At 34.5% G+C, this 22,098-nt stretch overlaps 1 protein-coding gene across 6 annotated transcripts in view; it reads right to left on the reverse strand.

Moving 5' to 3' along the window:
* Nucleotides 1-22,098, reverse strand: part of KHDRBS2 (KH RNA binding domain containing, signal transduction associated 2) — a 485,057-nt gene that overhangs the window by 65,183 nt on the left and 397,776 nt on the right. For all 6 annotated transcript variants that reach the window (XR_001602029.2, XR_001602027.2, XR_001602030.2 and 3 more), the window contains exon 7: nt 15,809-15,891. Coding sequence is in view for 1 of the 6 variants with exons in the window: in XM_016197236.2 (XP_016052722.2) it covers nt 15,809-15,891 (83 nt within the window). In the remaining 5 variants the exon portion in view is untranslated. The remainder of the gene's footprint in view (nt 1-15,808; nt 15,892-22,098) is intronic.

Raw genomic sequence — 22,098 nt, forward strand, 5'->3', positions numbered from 1 at the left:
CATCAAGGCTTTATACACTAATAAATATTTGTAAAAATTAATAAATAAATAAGTGGAGTAAAGGAGTCAGAAAAAATATCAGATTAATTCATTAATGGTCAAATGTAAAACTAGATGAAAATTAGAGATGAAAAATTTCAAGTTTTTATTTTATTTTTAAATTTAGGAGCATTTACCCTAAATAGACTCTGCTAGCTTACTAAGACAACTAATTCAATGGAAATGATGATAAGATAAAAAATTATGGTGAAATTTGGTTTCTAAAAAGGCAAATAATATCTTCACCACCATTAAACCATTTTTGCAAGCAAGTTCTTAGTGAGCCTACCTGTGACATAGTGACACATTTCTATAGTGCTTCACAGTCTAGCAGCTGGTGTTCATGCTCCTGGCAGGAGCAACCACACTGATGGTGGAGCAACCTTGCTCAGAAGTCATTGAGACTAACCAAGCATGTAAATGAAAAGCTTCTGACATCCAATTGTTACAAATAGAAATACTGTCAGTAATACAAATGATAACACTGCTTTATAAGATGTGTTCATTATAATCAAACCAGTTAAACTGGTATAATGAGAAAATAATAAAAGATGCATTTTTTAAAAAACAACACTTTAATATTTCAACTGTTTACTTGGAAGACTATAAAACTTAAGTCAGAGATAATTTACAAATTTACAAATACACCACAGCTGGTGTGGCCCTCATACGATCAGAGCCCTGACATTCAGTTTCCAGTTTCTTTTGGTTTGTGCCACGTTGCCCTTCCTTTCAGCCTCTTCCTGATTCCTGACTAAGCTGAAGATTTGTGTGCATGAAAATGGGAATAGATACGGGTGAGATGCCATGAAAGCTTCATTATGTTCAGCATGAAGAAAAGTAAGAAATAGAAAATAACATTTTAGATGAATGGATAAAGGGACTTGATATGAAAGATTTATAGCAGTCCAACTATTTTTAGCTCTTAAGAGGGCGCTCTTAAAATTTGTTCTCTTGAGCATTGATGCTGAAACCTTGTTAGACTGTGCAGTTACACTGCGTTTCCTGAAATACCTGTCAAATAAGGATACATTTTCAGCCCAGCTTCCATCCTCAAATTGCAAATGGTGTTTTTTTTTATATCCATTTATATGATGCTCAAATCTTTCTATTAAATTTCATAAAGCTCCATAAAAGTACTACTTACAAAGCTGTAAACCTAGTGTGTAGACCAATGAGAGCAACGTACAGGTACATGTATCAGTTCTCAGCACCAGCCTTCCTCAGTGTCATTCAGGGCATTAACTCAGCATTGTTGGGATGGAGAGATGGGAGACTTCACCAAATGGCTCAAGGCAACACAGCTTTCTCCCACATCACATTACTGTGGTGTTACCTGCTAATTCTGTTATACCTGGGTCTTCCCTGGGGGGACATCTCCTGTTATTTCCTGCACTAAGGGTGAAGTGCACCAACATTGGATCAACCATATTGTTGATTTTTATGTTGTTACATTGAAAAATGGGACTTATTTGCACATAGTTTTATTTTTTAAATGATTTTAAAAAATTATTTTCTTTTGTTTGTCCCTTCTAGAACAAATCCTAGCTTCCCACAGAAACTAGCTGCATGTATCTCTCCTCACTCACCTCTCCCAACTAATCTTTCACTTTCTTTATTCCTGACTATGCAAAATTAATGGTATAATACTCACAAAACAAAATAAAACCAAACCAGAAAACCTAGTAGTTACATATAGGGACATTATTTTGTAAAACATTAAAAGTCAAATAGGCAGGAATAAAAAAGCCCTCATAGAAATTATAGTGCATTAGAAAAGCCATTAAACAAGTGATAAGAAATGATTAATTATCATTATTATTTATTATTATTATTTAATTCATCAAATGAAACCCTGAAAGGGAAGAAGAAGTAATTACCCAGGTAAATGGAGTGAAGACTTACAGGCAGTGTTCAGAAGCAGGAAAAGGCATGGCCAAGGGATTAGTTTAAGTGAGAGAGGCTTAACCTTGTACCTTGAGAAGGACACAGGGGCCACATCTCGATGGACCTTGTTTTAGTCATGGTAAGGAGTTTGAATCTTTTTTTTTTTTTTTTTTAATAAGGTAGGCTTTTTTTTTTTTTTTTTTAAATATATCTTTATTGTTTTCAGAGAGAGGAAAGGAGAGGGAGAGAGAGAGATGGAAACATCAATGATGGGAGAGTCATTGATCGAGCCCGCAACCCGGGCATGTGCCCTGACCGGGAATTGAACCCCAATCGCCTGGATCCTAGGTCAATGCTCAACCGCTGAGCCATGCCCGGCCGCGCAGGAGTTTGAATCTTATCTTAAGAGGCACTGAAGACAATGAAGGATTTAAGAAAGGGACAGACATAATTGTATTTTGGCTTAAAACAACCCCCCGTTAGTGATGTCTTTTTTCTCTGTTGCTATATCATCAGCACCTGGCAGAACTTCAAGCATATAGTAGGTACTCAACAAATATTTATTGAATAAATGAATGGATAAGCATATGCCTGAAGAATGACTATTTCTCTACATAATTGCTTTCTCCTTTGTGTTTTTACATCTCTATTTCCTCTATATCCGTGAGCTTGGACTTTTTGTTAAATTAAAACATGCATGAGAAAATTTGCCTATTAGGATAAATTATTTGTGAACATAAATCATAATTATTTCATTTCATTAGATGCCACATTTAAGATCTTCAGTTTGAACTGCTAAATGTCCCTTCCTGCACATCTTTGCATAGATTAAAAGGCAGTTAAAAAAAAATAGAATAATTCTGGTTAACTTCATTTAGCAGTTCAACAAAGTATTTTGGAAGATTTGGTGGATATTGAGAGCAATACCTAAATTAAGTCTGATATTTTGGAGGCCCAGACTCAAACGTGTAAATTATAAAGAAGCGTGATTTGCTTAAATTTTTGGCTCATGTTTTAATATCATCTGCAGTAAATTAAATGTTATTAAATTAAATTAAGTGTTATTTCCTTATTGGCTTAAACCTTCTTCCCACTCCTTCAACCCTTCTACCACCTGAATTTTAGAATTGAAAATTTAAATGGGAAGGGGCCTTAAACAAGAAATTGAAATGTCTCTTTAAAATTCTTCTCCTTCCTCTCACCTCACAGAAGCAATAATAGCTGTAATAGCCATACAAACGTATATCTAATAGGTTTCCAGTACTTAATATAGGCCAAACATGGCTAAGAGCTTTACATACCTTGTCCTATTTAATCATCCCTACAATTTTTAAGTTGGTATTAGGCAAAGTACAGAAGAGGAAATCTATGTTTAGCTGCTTAAGTACTTGTCCTAAGCTATGCAGCCCTTCTGTGGTGAATCTAGGATTTGAACCTTGATGTATCTGATGACAGAACTCACATGGACATTTTTAATTGGATTGTTTGTTGTTTTTTTGTTGAGTTGTATACGTTCTTTATAAATTTTGGATACTAATCCCTTATCAGATATATCATTAATGAATATGTTCTCTCATTCAGTGGGTTGACTTTTAATTTTGTTGATGGTTTCCTTTATGGCAGCATGGATGGACCTGGACAGTATTATGCTCAGTGAAATAAGCCACTCAGAGAAAGACAAATACCATATGATTTCACTTATATGTGAAAACTAATGAATAAAATAAACAAACAAAATACACACACTTATAGATACAGAGAACAGACTGGCAGCTGTCAGAGGGGAGGGAGGGTGGGAAGTTGGATTGAAAAAGTGAAGAAAATAAGAGAAAAACCCTCATAGATATAGATAACAGTATGGTGATTACCAGAGGAAAAGGGTAGTGGGTGGAGGTAAAAGAAGGTAAAGAGGGGATAAATAGTGATGGAAAGAGACTTGACTTTGGGTGGTGAACACACAGTACAATATACAGAGGATGCATTATAGAATTGTACACTTGAGTCCTATATTAATCAATGCCATTCCAATAAATTCAATAAAAATTAAAAAAAAAAAACCCTTCACATGAACAATTTATCATTCATCTAGTCCATCATATGTATTCAAACAATCACTGTCAACTTTATCTGTATAATACCAGACAAAAATATGGTAACTAATTTATTTAAAGTGAGTATGAGCTTGGGCTAATTGTGATTAGAAAGATCAGAGGAACTATGAGCTCCCTCTACATTTACCTACTCTCTCCCTTCTCAGATAATTCCAGCTACCATCAAGAACAAGGGCCTATCCCAAGAACACAAAATTCTCTGTACTGTCTCATCCTCTTAATTATTTCCACCTTTAGGAAACTTTCTCAGATTCCAGATAACCCTACAATGTGTTTTGACAATGCTATATATCTCCCACATATAGCACTGTCATTGTTGCAATTTCACCTTTGCATGTGCTATTTTTTACTTGTCTGTTTTCCTAATTAAAATATGATTTCTGTGAGGGCAGGGCTATCTGAATCATCATTGTGTTCACAGGGAGTAACCCACTGTCTCACAATATTAAATGTTCAAAAATATTAAGCAAATGAATGAACTGAAGTCTTGCAACTGATGAGCTTTGTATTAATTTCAATTCTAAACAACTATCTTCTAACCTAAAAGCATCATCCACTGCAGTGATTACCACCTATCACTCCCTGTGTACTTACCCGTGGACTCCCCTTTCTACTTGGCAAACCTAATGCTGTCTTATTCCAGTTATCTCTTGTTATTTGGTTCTGTTTGAAACAAACTCTCCAGTTTCCTTTACTAATTTCCTTGTCCCTTCCATAATGTAACTTCAATTAGAGTCAACTCTGTAACTATATGTATGAAATGTAGTCAGTCCTCTAACCACATATAAGAAATGTATGGGAGGCCTAAAAAATTTGAGATGTTTGTATCAGGAAAAGTATATTTGATGTTTACTTAGAAAGCTTCTGGGTGACAGAATAAAAGACATTATGCTCTACAAAAGAATTGTTGAATTATTTATTTATTTATTTATTGCATTCAACCAATAGTGTTATACAGATATAGAGCAGCCATGTGTTTGGACAAATATAAATTTGTGTATTCAAAAATGAACTAGTAAACTGTATAAAGTACATTAAACATAGATAGATGAATAGACAGATAGATGGATAGATAAATGATGTATAGATAGATAACATAAGAACCCACTGCAATAATTTTTCTGGCCAGTTCATTTGAGAAAGTTAAAGATATAAATCTCTCTCACTCAAAGATTCATTAGGAGACAGAACTCATTATGAGAAAGGAAAAGTCCGGTTTCAAATGGAGAACAGTAAGGTCTCCATTCTCTGATCCATTTTGAGGTAAATCAGTATTTCTTCTAGAAATCATACACAGAATACAGAAAAAAGGCATTTGAACTTAAATTCAGAGCTGCTATTTTTGAGTCTGTCATTTTGGACAAATCATTTAATCTCTGTGAACTCCAGTTTCATTGCCTTTAATACAGCAATAATGATATCTACCTCAAGTATTAATGAGATAACCTGTGACAGCTCCATGGTAACTGCCTGGTACATAGCAGCCACTCAATAAATATTAATGATAGGTGATTGTCCAATCAATAAAAGCATAGACATAAAGCTCCTCTTTTTCATATTCATAAGGGTTGCAGTGCTGATAGAGATTTCATCTTTTTGAAATACTCTGAAACATGACATAACCATACATGCCCTCTTAAGTTTCAGTTGATGGAATTTAATGTTCACAGGATGAAATATAGGCTGATTATTCATGAGGGAAGTGACATATTTGTTCTGCTCATAGATTAAAGATCAAGATAGATGATCTATATAAGGCATCAAGGATAAAATTATGATCAGCTTTGCAATGATCTCCTTTATAGAAAATTGATGTTTTGAGAATGCAGTCTAATGCCCCAAATGAGAGAGAAATACATTTAGATATGCTTTCATTTTTTGGATTCCACACTGTGCATACATTTCTGCAAATGGTCTCTTTTTATAGACACTCTTTAATCATTTTTTTTCTAATTCAGCTTGTATTTTTTGCTTACTTTGACCCTTTATTACATAAATGAGAGGTGAGCAATCTTGTAGCAAAAACATTAATCTCCCGTTTCATTATGTGAAATTATGGTTTAAACATAGCAATTTTTTTCTATAAATATGACCTTCAAATGGCTGATTAATTAGGCTCACTGGTACATTAAATGAACTGTTACATGCCTTTGATACAAATACACAGAAGCTATTGAACCTTAGCTTGAAATGGACATGATTTTAACTGTATACCCATATTTCTTTGTCTGAATCATAATTCATGAGTCTCAGTAAGGTTTCAGGACTGTAAACATAAACATCATTTCTAATTATTTCAGTATTTAAATCTACTTGACTTTGAGACTGAATTCATCGGTGTGAGTTGCACTGTGGCTATGTGCTAATGGTGATTTATATTCTCTATTCAAATCACAAATGGAATCTCATCTGTGATGCGTAATGTCCCAGAGTAACTTCTTACTTATTATAGGATTATTTCTCATGCATCAGATTTTGGAAATTTAAATAAATCAAATGGAGTTTAGTGAAAGAATATAACATTGGTAACAAGGTTTCGTTTTGACAAGTTTTTTCTTTGTGTCAGGAAACAAGGCCACATTCATCCAAAAACTCTCAGTATATAACTTAAGTCAGGTGAGGTTCTGCCATGCCCTGCCGTTGTGGCATGCTTTGAACTGAATCGTACTTATGTATCTTAATGTCTTCTCCTCTAATCCTCAGACTGTGAGTGGTAACACCTTCGTTCAGCACACAAGTCCCTTTGCTATAGTTTAACGGTTTATCCAATTTCTCCCTTATCTCTCCCTGCTTTCATATCCTACACCATGACATGGTGGAGTGCCTTTTGGAGTCACAAATCCTTTCATAACCCCATACCCATGACCATGGTTATCCTTCTATCTAGATGGAACTTCATGTATTTCTTCACCTCAAAAGGTATTCATCATCTTCCTGGGATCCAGCTCAATGGTCAACTTCTTATTAAAGCTTTACCCAACCTCCCAGGCAAGCTGTCACCCCTTCCTGTTGCCTTCTGTAATATCTTGCGCACATCTGCATGGAGAACAGCTCTCATTCTACCAGAACTCTTTTTAAAAAAGTCTATCTTTTCTCTAGCACAGTAGTTCTCAATATCTAGTGTACAAAAGCATCATAAGGCCACTGTGCCAAAAATGCAAATTCCTGACCCCTGTTCTTCAGATTCTGAGTCAGCGGGCCCCCTGCAAGGGCCCAGAAATCTGCAGTTTTATTTGCCGTGTTTCTGATGCAGAAACCCAGGATCATACTTTGTAAAAAACTACGCTACTTGTGAATAAACCAATGTCTGGGTTACATCCTACTTGTTTTGAATGCATAGGTCCAGAACAGTGACACTCAAGGAATGCTTAGTGAATAAATAAATGAGTAGTTTTTAAATACCACATAATTTCTTTGTGAGTGATTTGTAACCTGCCTGACAGTACAGCCATGCTGATTCGTGACTGTTTGCAACTGCTCTTATGGAATTTTAATTAGTGGCCAATGTCAATTTAAATGTTGCTACTGAAGTTTGTCCTTGGTACTCTGTGTTTTCCAAAAAAATTTTTGAAAAGCATTTGATAAAGAAATAGAATATATGTTAGGAAGTATAACTAATATGCTGGTTTTAAGAATTAGTATTCCAAATTGTAGCTCCAAATTAACAATAGAAGGCTTAAACAAAAAGGTGAACTGTCATAGAGATAAATGTACATTTCTGCGTTTGGGTTAAAAAAAATCAATTGCAGAGTTGCAGGATGGTGTTAGAACTGCCTTGACAGCAGTTCATTTAGAAAGAACCTAGGTTTTCAGTTGAAAACAAATCCAATAAAGCCCAACAATGTTACATAGTCACTTAGGAAAATCACATGGTCAGACGATGTTGAAGGGCTTTAAAGCAAGAAGCACAGAATGTAACTGCTATTTCTTTGCAGCAGTCAGCTCTCTGCTGATATAATGCTCCTCAAGATCACTGTGCCACAACCTAAGATGGACCCTTGGACAACTGGAATGGTTTTAGAAAGGAGCATAGGGCATTTGGTGAAATAGGGATCACAATATAACAAAAAAAGTTGAGGAAAACCATGTCTACCTGGGCATTCACCCTGGACACTGGCTTGTTAGTGGTACAATAATGTTGCTCAACAAACGGTCACAAAATATTAGCATCAAAAAGATTAATTATTTAGGTCCTGTATTTTGGTTTGGCTGGAGGTTCACTGATCTAGGCTGGGCTTCTTGGGGTTTCTGTTCCAAGCTATGGAAGGAGCTGTTCTTGGCCCCTCTGACGTGTTCATCCTAGAGCCCAGGCTAGCAGCTCCCTGGGAAAGCTCTTCCCTGGCACTGGCAAGAAGGCACGTGGATAACACACAGCCTTCTTCACACGTAGGCTTAGAGGCAGCACTGTTCTATTAGCTAAGGCCTCTTTCCTGGGAGGGACTGAAAAGTCACACATCAAAGGGCGTGAGCATAGGAAGGTGAAGAATTATAGCCAAGAATGCACTCTCAGACTCTGAATGGATATTGATTGAGGGACATTATCTTAATAAAGAAAGGATGATATGTGGAAGAAAGCTAGATGTATTATATGTAGCTTCACCAAGCTGATTAGTGATCTATACATATATAAATGGAGATTATAGGAAAGGAGATGCTACTTCAGTGTAAGAGTTGCCTAATAAGCTGAAGTGTTAAAAAAATAAACCTTTTGGGAAGCAATCATTTAAGAGCCCAGTTTTTGGCATTGGACTGGAATCAGTTCAAAGCTTGGACCTTTTATCTAATAAGCTATAAAGTCCTGGGCAAGGTAAGCATGCTAAGTCCTAGTTTCTTCATTTGTAACCTGAGGATAAAACTATCCGCTTCATTGATAATGTAGGTACCTGCATATAATAACTACTCTGTGTTGTAGCTATTATTACTAGAAACTTACCTTTAGTATTGGTCAAGTGTTCCTCGCCTAGTCCCTCAAACATCTCTCTTGCTTCTTTCACACATCTTCTATAATTTAAATCTAACTGAATATTATATAATACAAATTTATTACTTATATTTGGATATCAAGTCCAAAAGCTTGAAATCAAAATTCTTTTCTTTTATTGGGTGTCTGAAATCATTAGGCAACAAAACTCTGATCTAAAGTGATAAGAAATTCTTTATAGTTACATACATCCCTTTTAGTGTTGTTATTCATATGTTTAAATACAATAATATTAATAAATACTTTTGGTCCAGATGCCACTGAAGTTAATATGCACTACATGATGCCTAGTATTGCCTTTCTAAAATACAAACAATTCTGAATACGAAACATCTGGTTGATGTTTTCCCCATACCTTCCTGTTTCTTGTTGAGGGGTATCTCTAGTTCTAAACTGAGGAGACATGACTGACATGCTGACATGTCCTGATCTTAACAAATGATTAAGCAGGTTTCAGTTACTAACTAGGACACTTCCTTAAGTTCTCTTGGGAGACTTGTCATTCAAATGACCAGGGAAAATGGTTTTTCTAACTCTTCTCATTTTTGTTATAAAAGTACTCTAATGTTGAATTTTAAATAAAAATTGATTATTTAGGCATGTAGCTTAGTTATCATCAAAATTAATCTTAAATTAATAAAAAATCAAATACAATGAATACATAATGAATAATTTGAAGAAACATAGTCTCTTTCCTAAAACTACCAACAGTTATCCTAGATGCCTAAAATAAATGTCAGATGAGAACAACAAAAATAGTGTCTATTAAGACCTGAATTCCCATTCTGTTAAGATAAATTTAAACAATACCAAATCCACTGTGCATGCAGAGGTCTGTAGATGGCATGAAAATACAGCTAACTTGGAGAGTAACTGTGGGAAATATCTCAAATTCAATAACTGCCTGTAAATTCAATCTCATCATGGACTACAGTTCGAGACATAAGAGAATTGAATTACAAAATGAGGGTGAGTCACTTTATAGCAAATAGTGCCACTTAAATGAATAGGACAAGCTGTTATATACTTAACATTATAACTTTTATTACATTCCAGTGTGACTGCTGTGACAAACTTAAGTTTTCATCAGAAGGGTTTTTGTAGGCTCTTACTATTATATTAAACTTATAGCCTAAAAACGATAGTTTAGTGTAAATTAATTTCATTTTTTCTTGCATATACTTATCTTTTGGTAAGAGCATTTTGGAAAGCATGCAAATAACTTATTACATTCTTAGTATATTAAATGCATATTCTCTCTGGCATGTTCAGGTACATAACAGAAGCCTGTTGAATCAATGAATTGATTTAGATTTTAGACAGTATTTATTAGTCTTTATGTCTGAGGCCTCCGGAGTCAGCAGATATGATTTTGAATCTAACCTTTACAACTTAAATGAACTTGGGAAAGTTACTTAATATTTTTAAGCTTCAATTTTTCTCTATCTCAAGGTGTTGTTGCAAGGATCAAATGAGATAAAGTGGCCTAAGTAATTAGCATAGCAGATGCACAAAGCTAACATCAGTAATTGTGAATCATTAGTTCCAACTAGCCTCTGAACAGCAGAGCAGTGGTTTCTATTGTGTGGTCTCTGACCCTTGAAGAGCTAAGAAATCGTGGAAGGGGGTCCAAGAACTCATTTGTTCACTGTATATTCTGCCTTTTTTTTAGTAAATAGATACTTTACTAAAATTAATAAAACCCAAATGCATTTAAAAGCATTACTGTTTCCCTAGCAATTTCATGTCATTATTTATATCTTCAAGTAACTGAAACGAATATGTACAATTACTAGTTGCTGGGAGGGTGTTAAAAATTTTGGATGCTGGACTGGATCTCTTTCATCTGCCTCCCCACTTCTTCTCTTCTCTCCAATCTGCCCTAATCTCAGGGATGACTAATGGCAACTCCATCTACTGGGTCTCTTGTCCTCTGCCTCTGAATGGGTTCAGCCAGTGGGAGTGATGGTAGGAGACTGGAAGGAGAGGGGTTAGTGAGGTCCGGGTATTAACTCCCTGGCTGACATTCGGAATCAGCTCCTGACAGGAGGCTTCCCTGACTGCTTTCTCCCTTTCATTCCTAGTTTTGGTGGTAAACACATTGTCCCAGGGAAACTAGCCCCAGGAGACTACATGGCTCCCCATGGTTTCACTATACTCTGCCACTGAAAATAGTCCTCTTATTAAACTCTCCCCAAATTTTCCTAACTTAAGAGTCTCATTTTTTCCTTGCTGTGTAGACCCTAGTGTATAGACAGATATTCAAAACGGGTCTTCATCCTCGAAAATTTGGGAACTACTGCCTAACATATCAGAAGGAGATGTATCTTTGCATTCTTGGCACATTCCTTCATTAATCTACAGAAAAGAGGGTTCCCTTCCTAGTTGTGTGAGTGTCTCACCTGATTCATGCTTCAAGGAAAGTAAATGCTTCCATTTTGATATTTTGCTTATTATGCCAACCTGTAGTTAAAAAATTTGTACTGGAAAATTATATATTTTCAACATTTTGCATCCAAATTAAATTGCTGTTAGAATCAAAGATCAGAATTGGTCTTTTGCCTTTCATTTGCAATATTACTATTTGTTTCTAAGTACTGTACATGAAAGTTATTATTTTCTATACATATGATTTGGTTTAGTATAAATTCTTGCTTAAAATTTGGGCATTGAGAAAAACCAATTGGCTGGTAAAACCTTGTGAGTTTACATAATTTCAGAAGATTTATCTCTGCAAATTTATTGACTTTGAAGAGTACATTAAAAATGGGGTATCAGAACATGAATAGAATTTAATATTTGGTCCAATTAAAGGTGTAAATCACAGGATCTAACCTGTCTTGAGGCAAAGACTTCAAGTAATTGAGTTCCCCTGGAAACTGCAATTCTAGTCCTGCAATTTGAAACTTGCATAATAAACTCATCAATTTATTTCTTTACGCAAAGCAAGACAAAATGAGGGTTAACGACCAGTCCTGACTATGTCGTCTAGTTGAGCTGCCTCTTAAGGAATCTTGAGCAAAGTTCCTTTTCTTCCCATTGGAAATTTTCCAGAACTAAAGACACCTTATAAGAAAAGTGGGGATTAATTAAAATTGTTATAGCTTCTGAACTCCAGGTGAACCTTTGTAGGGTTCTTACCTTGTGAACTTCCCTTAGACTCTCTAGTGATGATATAATTATTCCATTTAGGCACCTGCCAGGTTCTACTTTATAATCTCCACAAATTCTGTATTCACCTGTGCTGACTAACTAGTCAATTAAAGACCATTTTCTCTAAAGATTTTTATCTTTTAGTTCTGCTAAGTCACTCGTAATCTATTGTCTTACCTTCAAGATTCTAAATCACCATTTCGTCTGATTTTGACCATGACAATGCTAAAATAATAGTCATATTATTTGTAAATGATAAAATTTTATGCTCATACAGTCCCCTTTATTCCACTATTTAGAAACTTTCTCCATTTTCCTCTATAAACCCAAATCAGACTTTTAAAGTTCAATTAAAGGCCCACCATTGGGCCTTTAATTGAAAGGAAACAATTATAGGCTAATTATTGTAGAAAACGAGCTTTCTCTCACTTCTAATTCCTAATACTTGACTATCCTATAGTAGTTGTTTCACTTATATTTATTTAAATATATACACAGCTTGCAAATAACTCCTCTTCATGCAAATTATTAGGAGCAGAAATTAAAATGTATTTAAAAGTTTTAAAAGAAGTATACTGTAATGGTGGGTAGACTTTCTGGCATGCATAATTATATAATGAGTATTTATTTAACTGCACTGCTAATCTTATCTTCTGCTGGCATAGTTAAATCAATAGAAATAATATAAAAGTAGAGATTATGTAATACATTATGTGATAAAATTTCTCAGTGTTTATCTATTTGTATTACAAATTGGTATTATAGTTAAGAATTTTTCCACACAGAGTTTTCTTAAATAATAGTGTTAATTTCATTCATTCATTTATTAATACAGTCATTAATTTTAGTTTTATTTATTTAACAAATCTTTACTGAGAACCTCTAGTGTGCCATACACTGTACTAGTATTGAAAATATTTTTGACCAAAATATATACTGTATAATTTTTGCAATATAGAATGTTATTTTATAATTATTATAGTACAGAATATTAGTATCATCACAACTAAATTCATGACCTGTTTTCTTTTCCCTTTTTTGTTTAGCACTAAAATACCTTAAAACATAACTATTTTATCAGTAAGTATGATACATATAACTCTGACTATTGTATTCTCTTTGAGGTATGAGGCTCTTGTTTTGAATCTTCATAGTGTAGGGACACATTAGGTCTGACATTCATGTATTCAACAACCATCCGTTCAATACATAGCCCAAGAAAGTCTCAATGACAGATACTGGGAAGCACATGAGGGTGGGTCAGACAAGGATTTGGGGCAAGTAGTAAGGGTGATAAGGGATATGTACACAAATGATCCCAGTATAAGGCAGAGGTAGAAAGTGCCATAGAGAAATAAAGATATGGAGCTATTGGAATTCAGGGAAGAAACAGGTTATTTCTAAGTAGAGGAGTAAGAAAATACTTTTTGGAAGAGTTAGATTTTGAGGCAGATCTAGGAGGGTGGGAAGAATTTAGCCATAGAAAATTGCATAGAAAGTAAAGAAAAAAAAGAAGGTAGCAGAAGGACCTAGAAAATGTTATTTTCCATATAACTCATACTTCATTAAAACAAAATACTTTTCCCCCCAAATTATTCTATATTGCCATTACTTTTAAAACATAATTATGTTCAATTATTCTAGTATTTACTTTTTTAATATTCAAAGGTAAATTATCCTAATTCCCACTTTTTTCTTCTTTCTTTTTTATAGTCATTTAAAGCCCATTTAAATTTAACAGGAAGAAAGACACAGAAAGTTCCTCATTTTCGGAAAATCATTCCAAAATTTCTACAAGCTGAATGTAACTCTACAGAGTAACATTAAGAAATTATTTTACTCGGGTTTGTAGTGTGTGGTAATCATGTTTCCTACCAAATAGTTTCTGAAACAAGTTAAATAATTTTATTATCACTATTCTTTATGTACTTATATACAGTGATGAACTATCAATTTAGTTGAAAATATTAGCAGTTGTTTTAAATATGTAGCCAAGTTGCAGACACTGCTCTAGTCATTGCCTGTGATGTGATGCAATCCTAGGATTCCCCAATCCTAAATAACTGTGCTGTGTTCCAATATGTAATTGGGGCAATTAAGATATTACTCATAGTAAAAGCTCTTAGTTCATGATGACTTTTCTACTTAACCTACTATAAATTCAGCAATTACTCAACGTTGAAGATGGTCATTTCCGCATGATATCGTATGTTATGCGTAGCTTTAAAGGTATCAATTCACAGTCATCTTTCTCCTCATTGCCTACAGTATTCTTTTTAAATAGAATTGCCCTTCACCCCTTTCACTACGCTGTCCCTCAGGCTGTGAAAAACACACACTGATGCAATACATGTAGGTTTCCTTCACTCCATAATAACCTTACAGTCGTTTCTTTGCCATCTTCTCTCTTCCAAATGTTACTTAACAAATCATCCAAGTTTCTTTGGGTGCCAGTAAAGTTGATCAATAAATGATCAAGTCTACAATTATTTTGTGACTATGAGTTATACTGTTTTCTATTAATCACAAATAGGGAGAATCAACTAATGGTATATGCATAGACTCCTACTTTTCCATAAAATTTGTAACTAAGTAAAAAAATTTTTTTCCAGAAAAAACCTTAAGGGACTGATTTTTCTAAAAATGCATATGTTTTATTTCAAGTTTATCCATAACTGCAAAAAATAGAAACAACCCAAATGTCCTTCAACTGGTGAAGGAAGAAACTGAGGTACATTCTTACAACAAAACACTACACAGTAATAAAGAGAAACAGAACACTGATATGCACAATAACATGGATAAATATCAAATATATTATGCTAAGTGAAGAAACCAGACTCAAAAGGCCACATGTTGTATTGTTCACATTATTTCTATGACATTGTAGAAACAGCAAAACTGTAGTGACAAAACACGAGTCATGGTTTCCAAGGCCTGGGCTGAAAAGCTGTCTATAACAGTCTGTGAGAAAACATCTTGGACTGATTAAAAGGTCCTATGTATTAATTTTGGTGTTCTGCATTTGCCAAACTATACCCTCAATGGGCAAAATTTACTGTATGTAAGTAACATCTAAATAAATCACTTTAAAAAAAATAAAAATTCATTGATATCACAAATTTTGAGTCAATCTAAGGAGATATATTCAACAATTATTTAAAGGCCCACCAAGAAAGGAAAGGAATTCTTGATTAATTACGGTGTTTTATGAATTTTCCTCTTTTCAGAGCCGCAATAACATTTCCTTTTGTATTACAAATAAAAATTACATTTTAGGAAAAAAATAGCTACCTTGAACAAGTGACTTGTTTTCATTGTTATCTTAATTATGAATTCACTAAAATAATATTTAAGCATAACAGTATTTCACCAAATACAGGCTTGTTAATGAGTTGATTGGTTATGACAATCATCTGGTCTTAAAATAGCATACTACTACTTCATTATTAACAATCTCAAGCTATTATCTTTTACCTCTCACAGTTCAGTAAGCAACTTAATAATTCAGACAGAAGATGGAGAAAAACCACTACTGGAAACTTTCACACAACATAACTGATATTCAGATACAAGAAACAAAATAGCAGGATTAGAAATAACCCAGGAAGAATGCTTTAGACAGCAAATGCCTTACCTTTGCGTTTGGGTGGCATAGCTGCTATCGTATGTCTCATAGGTCTGGTCATCATATTCACCCCCATAGCCATCATCATACCCCTGAGGCAGAAAATGGTAAAGACCTATTAGCAATCAATCCTACCAATTGCGATCTGTTTTTTCTTAATGATATTTTATATAATGTGACTTTGATTTAGTTTTTGTTTGGGTAGTTACACTGCATCAGGTTTCACTAGATTAACAATTTCCATAACTTTGAATAATATTTCATGGATTCGATATTAATCTTTAATAATTAAACTCAGTATATCATTGAAGTAGCAATACTTACTCTAGGATTTATTTAGAATTGTGATTGATGCTAATGAAAAGATACATAGTAGAACACCATTTTGGTTAGAGCATAGATTGTAATAAATAATTACATGACAGTGAGTTTTTAAATGTTAACTATCTCCGTCTTTATAATAATTAATTTAATTTTTAGTTTATGTAATTTAATTTTTAATAATGGCTGTGTTTAACAACCAATTCACAATTTTTTTTTTTTTTTTTATCGTCACTTGAGGATATGTTTATTGATTTTATTGAAAAAGGCAGGGAGAGAGAGAGAGAGACAGGTGTGAGAGACAAACATTGACTGGTTGCCTCCCATAGGAGCCAACCAGATCGAACCCACAACCTAGGTGTGCCCTGACCTGGAACTAAACCCAAAACCTTTTGGCACATGGATGATGCTCCACCCAGCCAAAGCCAACATTCTTGAAAATATCACAAAGGATCTCATGAGCCAGCACAAGTCAGTTCTAACATATCATTGCTCTTGGCCCATTAGAGGAAACCCACAGAGGTATAAAAAATTGAAATACCAATGGAAAGTGTTTCAATAGAGAATGTAATTGGTGCTGTGGGAACATTGGAAGGAATGTCTAAATCTATGTGAGAGTTTTAAGGAGAATTTCTCACGGAAGGCCCTATTTGAGATGGTGATTCATACGTAAATATATATTTTCTAGGTGGGCAAGTGGGTAATGTGAGAGCACTCCAATTCCAAGAACATCATGCATGAGTGCACTGCAACATGAAAGAGAGCGCTGTGGTTGGTGAAATGCTAGTAGTTGGGTCTAACTAAAGCACAGAATCCCTAAGAAATGGTGGGCAGTTGGGCTAAAGAAATAAGTAGGAGTCAGGTCTGGAGTGCTTCCCTCTAACATGGCAAGGAGCTTATATGTATTCTATAGGCAAGGAAGCCATGGAAAGGTTTCAAGCAACGGAATGACAATAAATAGATGTGCATTTTGTAAATTCCATTTGACTCTTTAAAAAAAATATCAAGTATTTTGGGACTAGGCTCCATGTTTTCTCGCTACTTTCTTAAGCATGTTAATCATTACCACTATGAAATTCCTGGATGATAACTCCAACATCTGAATTACCTGTGTCTTTATTTTTTCTCTTGGTTTTTGCTGATTTCATATTGTTTTTAACATGTCTTGTAATTTTTCACTGAACCCTAGATATTGTGTATGGAAACTTGTGAAGGATTTTGTCTGATGGTATTTTCTTCCATAGGATTAAGTGCGCCCCTGGCCGGCAGTTGGAATAATAGCAGATAACCTTGATGCCATGGAGAGATGGTTTTAGGCAATTGGATATAAGGAGTTTGAAGCTCGGACAGCCTGGGCTAGAGCTAGAGCTCTGGAAGCCATCAGCATATAGCTGGCCATTGGAATAACAACTGTTGTTCAGAGTGTTTACTGAGAAGGGCAGCTTAGGTTACACCACACTCAACATGAACACAATATTATAAGCCCCTCATCTCTTCTTTAACTGATCTTTATATCACTAGGAAATGAAGGCACAAACATCAGCTGTAGTAAATATAATCATGTTTCCTATAAGAAAACCCCACTGTAAAAAGAAAATCACTCAGATTTATTAAACAAAAAAAAGACATTGCTTGAAAGGCTTATTGTAAAATCTCCAATGCAAATGTAATTTCTTAATGTTGACATGTGAGAATCTCTGGCTACACCTGTGTGTACACTGATCAGACACCAAATCAAAAAATTCTGACCAAAAATGGGAATACAAACAGAATATGCATTAAATTTCCTCTAGATACAGAGTTCTAATCAACACTCATTTATGGAGGGAGCTTTTGAAGATTTCTTTTAACTCAGAAAACAGAATCATCACAAAATGTTTTAGAACTACATTCTTTTGGAAAACACCTTTCTAAAATATTATGTTACTGGCAGTTTGGTTAATAACCATGAATTTCTTATTTTAAAAGTGTAAAGTTGGACCATGTGAAATTGCCACTTTTGTGTGTATATTTGAACAATAGTTAAACCTAATACTGATATTAGAAACTATAAAACTGACATGTTTTTGTCAGCTAAAGAGAAGCAAAAGTATCTTCTGATACTGGTAAGTTCTTGTGGCTTCCAGAAGAAAATCTTTTGAAAATTTAAATGATATAAAATGTCATTCGAATTCTGTTTTATACCCACACTTTCTTGGGAGACTTTTAAATTTAACAGGCCTTAGTGACAGATTTAGCATTTGGCTATTATTCTCATTGTGGGCTTTTATTTTCTGTAAAAGGTCAGTGGGTATTAAAACAAAAGGGGATAGTGTGGAATTTTCTAATAAAATCAAGAGAAAAAGAAAATAAAGTCAAGTATGCAATCAAGAATCATAAAATATTCCAGAATTAAGTAATTTAATTATGAGGGTCAAGATCATAAATTTGTCACCAAACACTAAAATACTAGGCACAGAAGCAATTTGCAAATGCTGCCCTTTAATGTCATTGAATATAATTAACAGGTCAGATAGGGACTTGACATTTAACTTCCTTTATGAAGTGTAGTTAATTCTTATAAACATATGTTCCCTTCTTAATGAATTAAACCACAAATGCATTGCATGCCCACTTCATATATATATAATCTCTTGTTACTACAAAAGCACTTTATTGTAATAATTTAAACTTTAAAACGTATCATGAAATATTGTTAAAACAAATACTAAACACAGAATGCTAATGTTTTAATAGTTAATATTCTCTTAAGATGTAAAGGATCAATGTTTATTTTATGTGAATATCTCCTTACATTTTTGTCATACATTTTCAGCTTGGTGTCGAATAGATGAGTTTCTCATAGAATAGAAAAAATTTTAATAATGTCTTCCATCTCTTTTTCCCACTGAAAGAATGGTTGCCAATTATGGGCTGCATGGCAATGGATGCCTCCCCGTGTGTCGCTTTTGCTACTGAGCAGTAGGTCAGCTCACTGGCTCACTGTGGGAAGTCATTATGTCCTCGAAACCATCCTATAGCATGAGGGTCCACCAGTCAGTGGGAAATCACTCCACCTAATGGTCTAGCTCTGCAATGAGGCAATTGTTCCATTTTTAAAAAGTTTTCTATGGAAATCAATGAATAAGTTCCTAATAAAGGGAAAGGTACTCTATTACATCTCCATCTCCTAGGTAGATTGTAGCTATTAAACAATTTTTCCATATAAATATACATTCAATGTGAAGGCTGGAAATTGCAAATTCTTGATATCTAATTTCTTCAGAAACTCAAAGCTCCCAAGGAACTGCAAGATATGTCTGATAGCCATGCATATGCATATTTACACTTCAAAATTAATCTTGGGGGAGGATAATTCTAACTTTTAAAACAGCACAGTAAAATCAAATAACAAACTTCAGCACGTACATATGGAGGTTATATACATTTAAAGATGAAATTAATAATATTCCATTCAACTGAACAACATTTTGATCCATATACAATAAGCATGTATTGGGAGGCCACGTAGTGACAGTGTGTGAAGTGCTTATACTTCACATAATGAAATACACACAGTATTTCATTAAAACCCTAAATCAACCCTATAAGGAGTGTTCTGTATCTTTACACCCATTTTACAGATTTTGAAATAACTTCCTGAGGCACAGCTTGTCAGCAGGTGGCCTGGCCAGAATTCAAACCCAATCTCTGAAACTGTCTAGTACTTAATTGCTAGTTGTTTTACCAGAGGTCTAATATCATTAATGGTGAAATATAATTCTCATGACTATTTAAAAATCGTTTGAGCATGTAAGTTTTAATAATAAAAATGCATTTTGAGGTATTAGCTGTTAAAACAGATATGAAGAAATAATTTAAAAATATTTCGGGTTAATAATTTTTATTTTTTATTTCTGAAAAGCAGTGCCCTAGTTTTAACTGTCAAGAACTCTGCAGGGTCTGAGATTTTAATGTACTTATAAGTTAACAAGCTAGTCTCTTACTGTTCCATGGATTCTGGCTGAAAACATAAACTCCTGGGTCAGGAACAATGGACTTCATTACCCACAGCAGAGTAATAGGCAGAGATTCATACTGGTTTGTGCTAGTTCCCCATGTGCCCCACCTCCCACAGGTGCAGCGCAGGTGGGCCAAGCTCATGCACCTGCTTGCACTGGGTTGCCTTACAGGGGAGGAAGAGCGAGCTCAAAGAATCTTTAAAAGGAAGCAAATCTGCTCTTTGTCTAGAGATGATGCTACTTCATCCCTCAGTGTTTCTTGCTGAAGGCACAGCCCTGAGAAACTGCAGGAGTAGAGTAGTCAGGGCCTTGTATTATTGGCATGCCCAGCCAGGAAGTGTAGGGTCACTGAAGGTCCACGGCAGATCGCTTCTGCCAATGAGACACATAAAACATGTGAAACTGAGGAGTCTTTTAACAGTGATTTGCAGTATTGAGGAAGGAAGGATAGATCATTATATTGTTTCCTTGTTTAGTGAACATCTGAAGGCTGGGTCACCAGATGTGCCTTTGATTTTGTCTCTTCAGCAAAATGTAATGTGCTTTCTCTTTCTTCTGCTGCATTGCTTTTGTCTCCTGGGTTTCTTTACTGTTTCACCCAAGGGTTGTTTCAGCCAGCAACCCTTTCCTATTAGTAGCAATAAACATTGTCGCTTGTGATATACTGTCTCCTAAAGCATAGACACATATTTTTCGTAAGGCTCCCTGGTTTCTGCAGAATATTAACATTTTCTACCATAATGATATCAAATCTGCCTCCCTCTATTGGAAAGAATGATTGTAAATTTATTTCCAAAGTTTTGTTACAAGTTTCAAACTTCATCTAACTATATTTTTGGTGATTAATTTATTTAATGTAGTTTAAGTTTGCAAGTCAGTGATTCTTGATCATAAACACTGTATTAATTTCCTGTTAAAACAACTTTATAATAAAACAAGGTACATCATAAACTTTAGATTAATAAAAATAATAAAACATAGTAATTGGTGAGGACAAGAGAAGCAGTAGCTATTTATAGAATGTTTCTAGGATATAATTCAAATTAGATTTCCTGTAATCTTTCATTCCCCCCCCCCCGCCCCAGTATGGCATAAAAGTTTGCTAACTTTGTGTTTTTTTAAAAAGATTCATTTGTCAGTGGGGTTCCCTCACCCCCATTTTTATAAGTGCACTTTAACACTTTAGAAATCAGGCAGCAATGTGTTCAATTTAGTTAATGAACAGAACTATCACTAATGAAACTGGAAGTTTACAGTAATGTACTAATGAGTGCTAGTATGCTAACGGACCCATTTCACATGTTAATGCTTTCTGGTCTTCACCTTGGAGGTGACATCACTTCTTCATAATAGATCTGAAAGCAAATGCTTTAAAAACAGTGGTATAAGTCTCTATGGTCTTCTAACACACTCAACAGGAAAAGGACAGATAAAATTGACAAATCCTGTCTTGAGAAGACAACTCAAGCTTTTCATTCATAAGTACCAAAAGGTTAAAGATGAATAGAAGGAGAGGGGCATTGTCATATCTTAATTTATTTCTAACAACAGGGTTGGCCTCACAAGGGGAGAGGTTTTATTTTAAAGATCTTTTTTACTTCCAATAATCTGTAGAGTACCTTGAGGTTGCTATTGTGTGCTTTATATTATATATACTGTTATTTTAGGCTATAAGAAACCAAGGTTTAAATTTATTAACACCATCACAGCCGATCTGATTCAAATGATCTAACTCAACCTGTAAATGGCAGGGGATAAATCAGAAAAACAAAAAAAAAAGAATAAAAAATGTCAACATCCTATAATGACCCCTGCTACACGTTTTGGTAATATGATTTGGGTTTTTGAAACAGGAATTTTATAGCTGTACAACAAGAGTATGATGGCATGATGTATCTATTTAATATTTTTCAATATCTCTTCCCCAAAAGTATTTGAGATCTGATCATAAGTAACATTTTTCAATTAGAAAGCAAT

Source organism: Miniopterus natalensis, chromosome 5 (genome assembly GCF_054644295.1).
Source record: "Miniopterus natalensis isolate mMinNat1 chromosome 5, mMinNat1.hap1, whole genome shotgun sequence".
In the NCBI taxonomy this organism is placed as follows: domain Eukaryota; kingdom Metazoa; phylum Chordata; class Mammalia; order Chiroptera; family Miniopteridae; genus Miniopterus; species Miniopterus natalensis.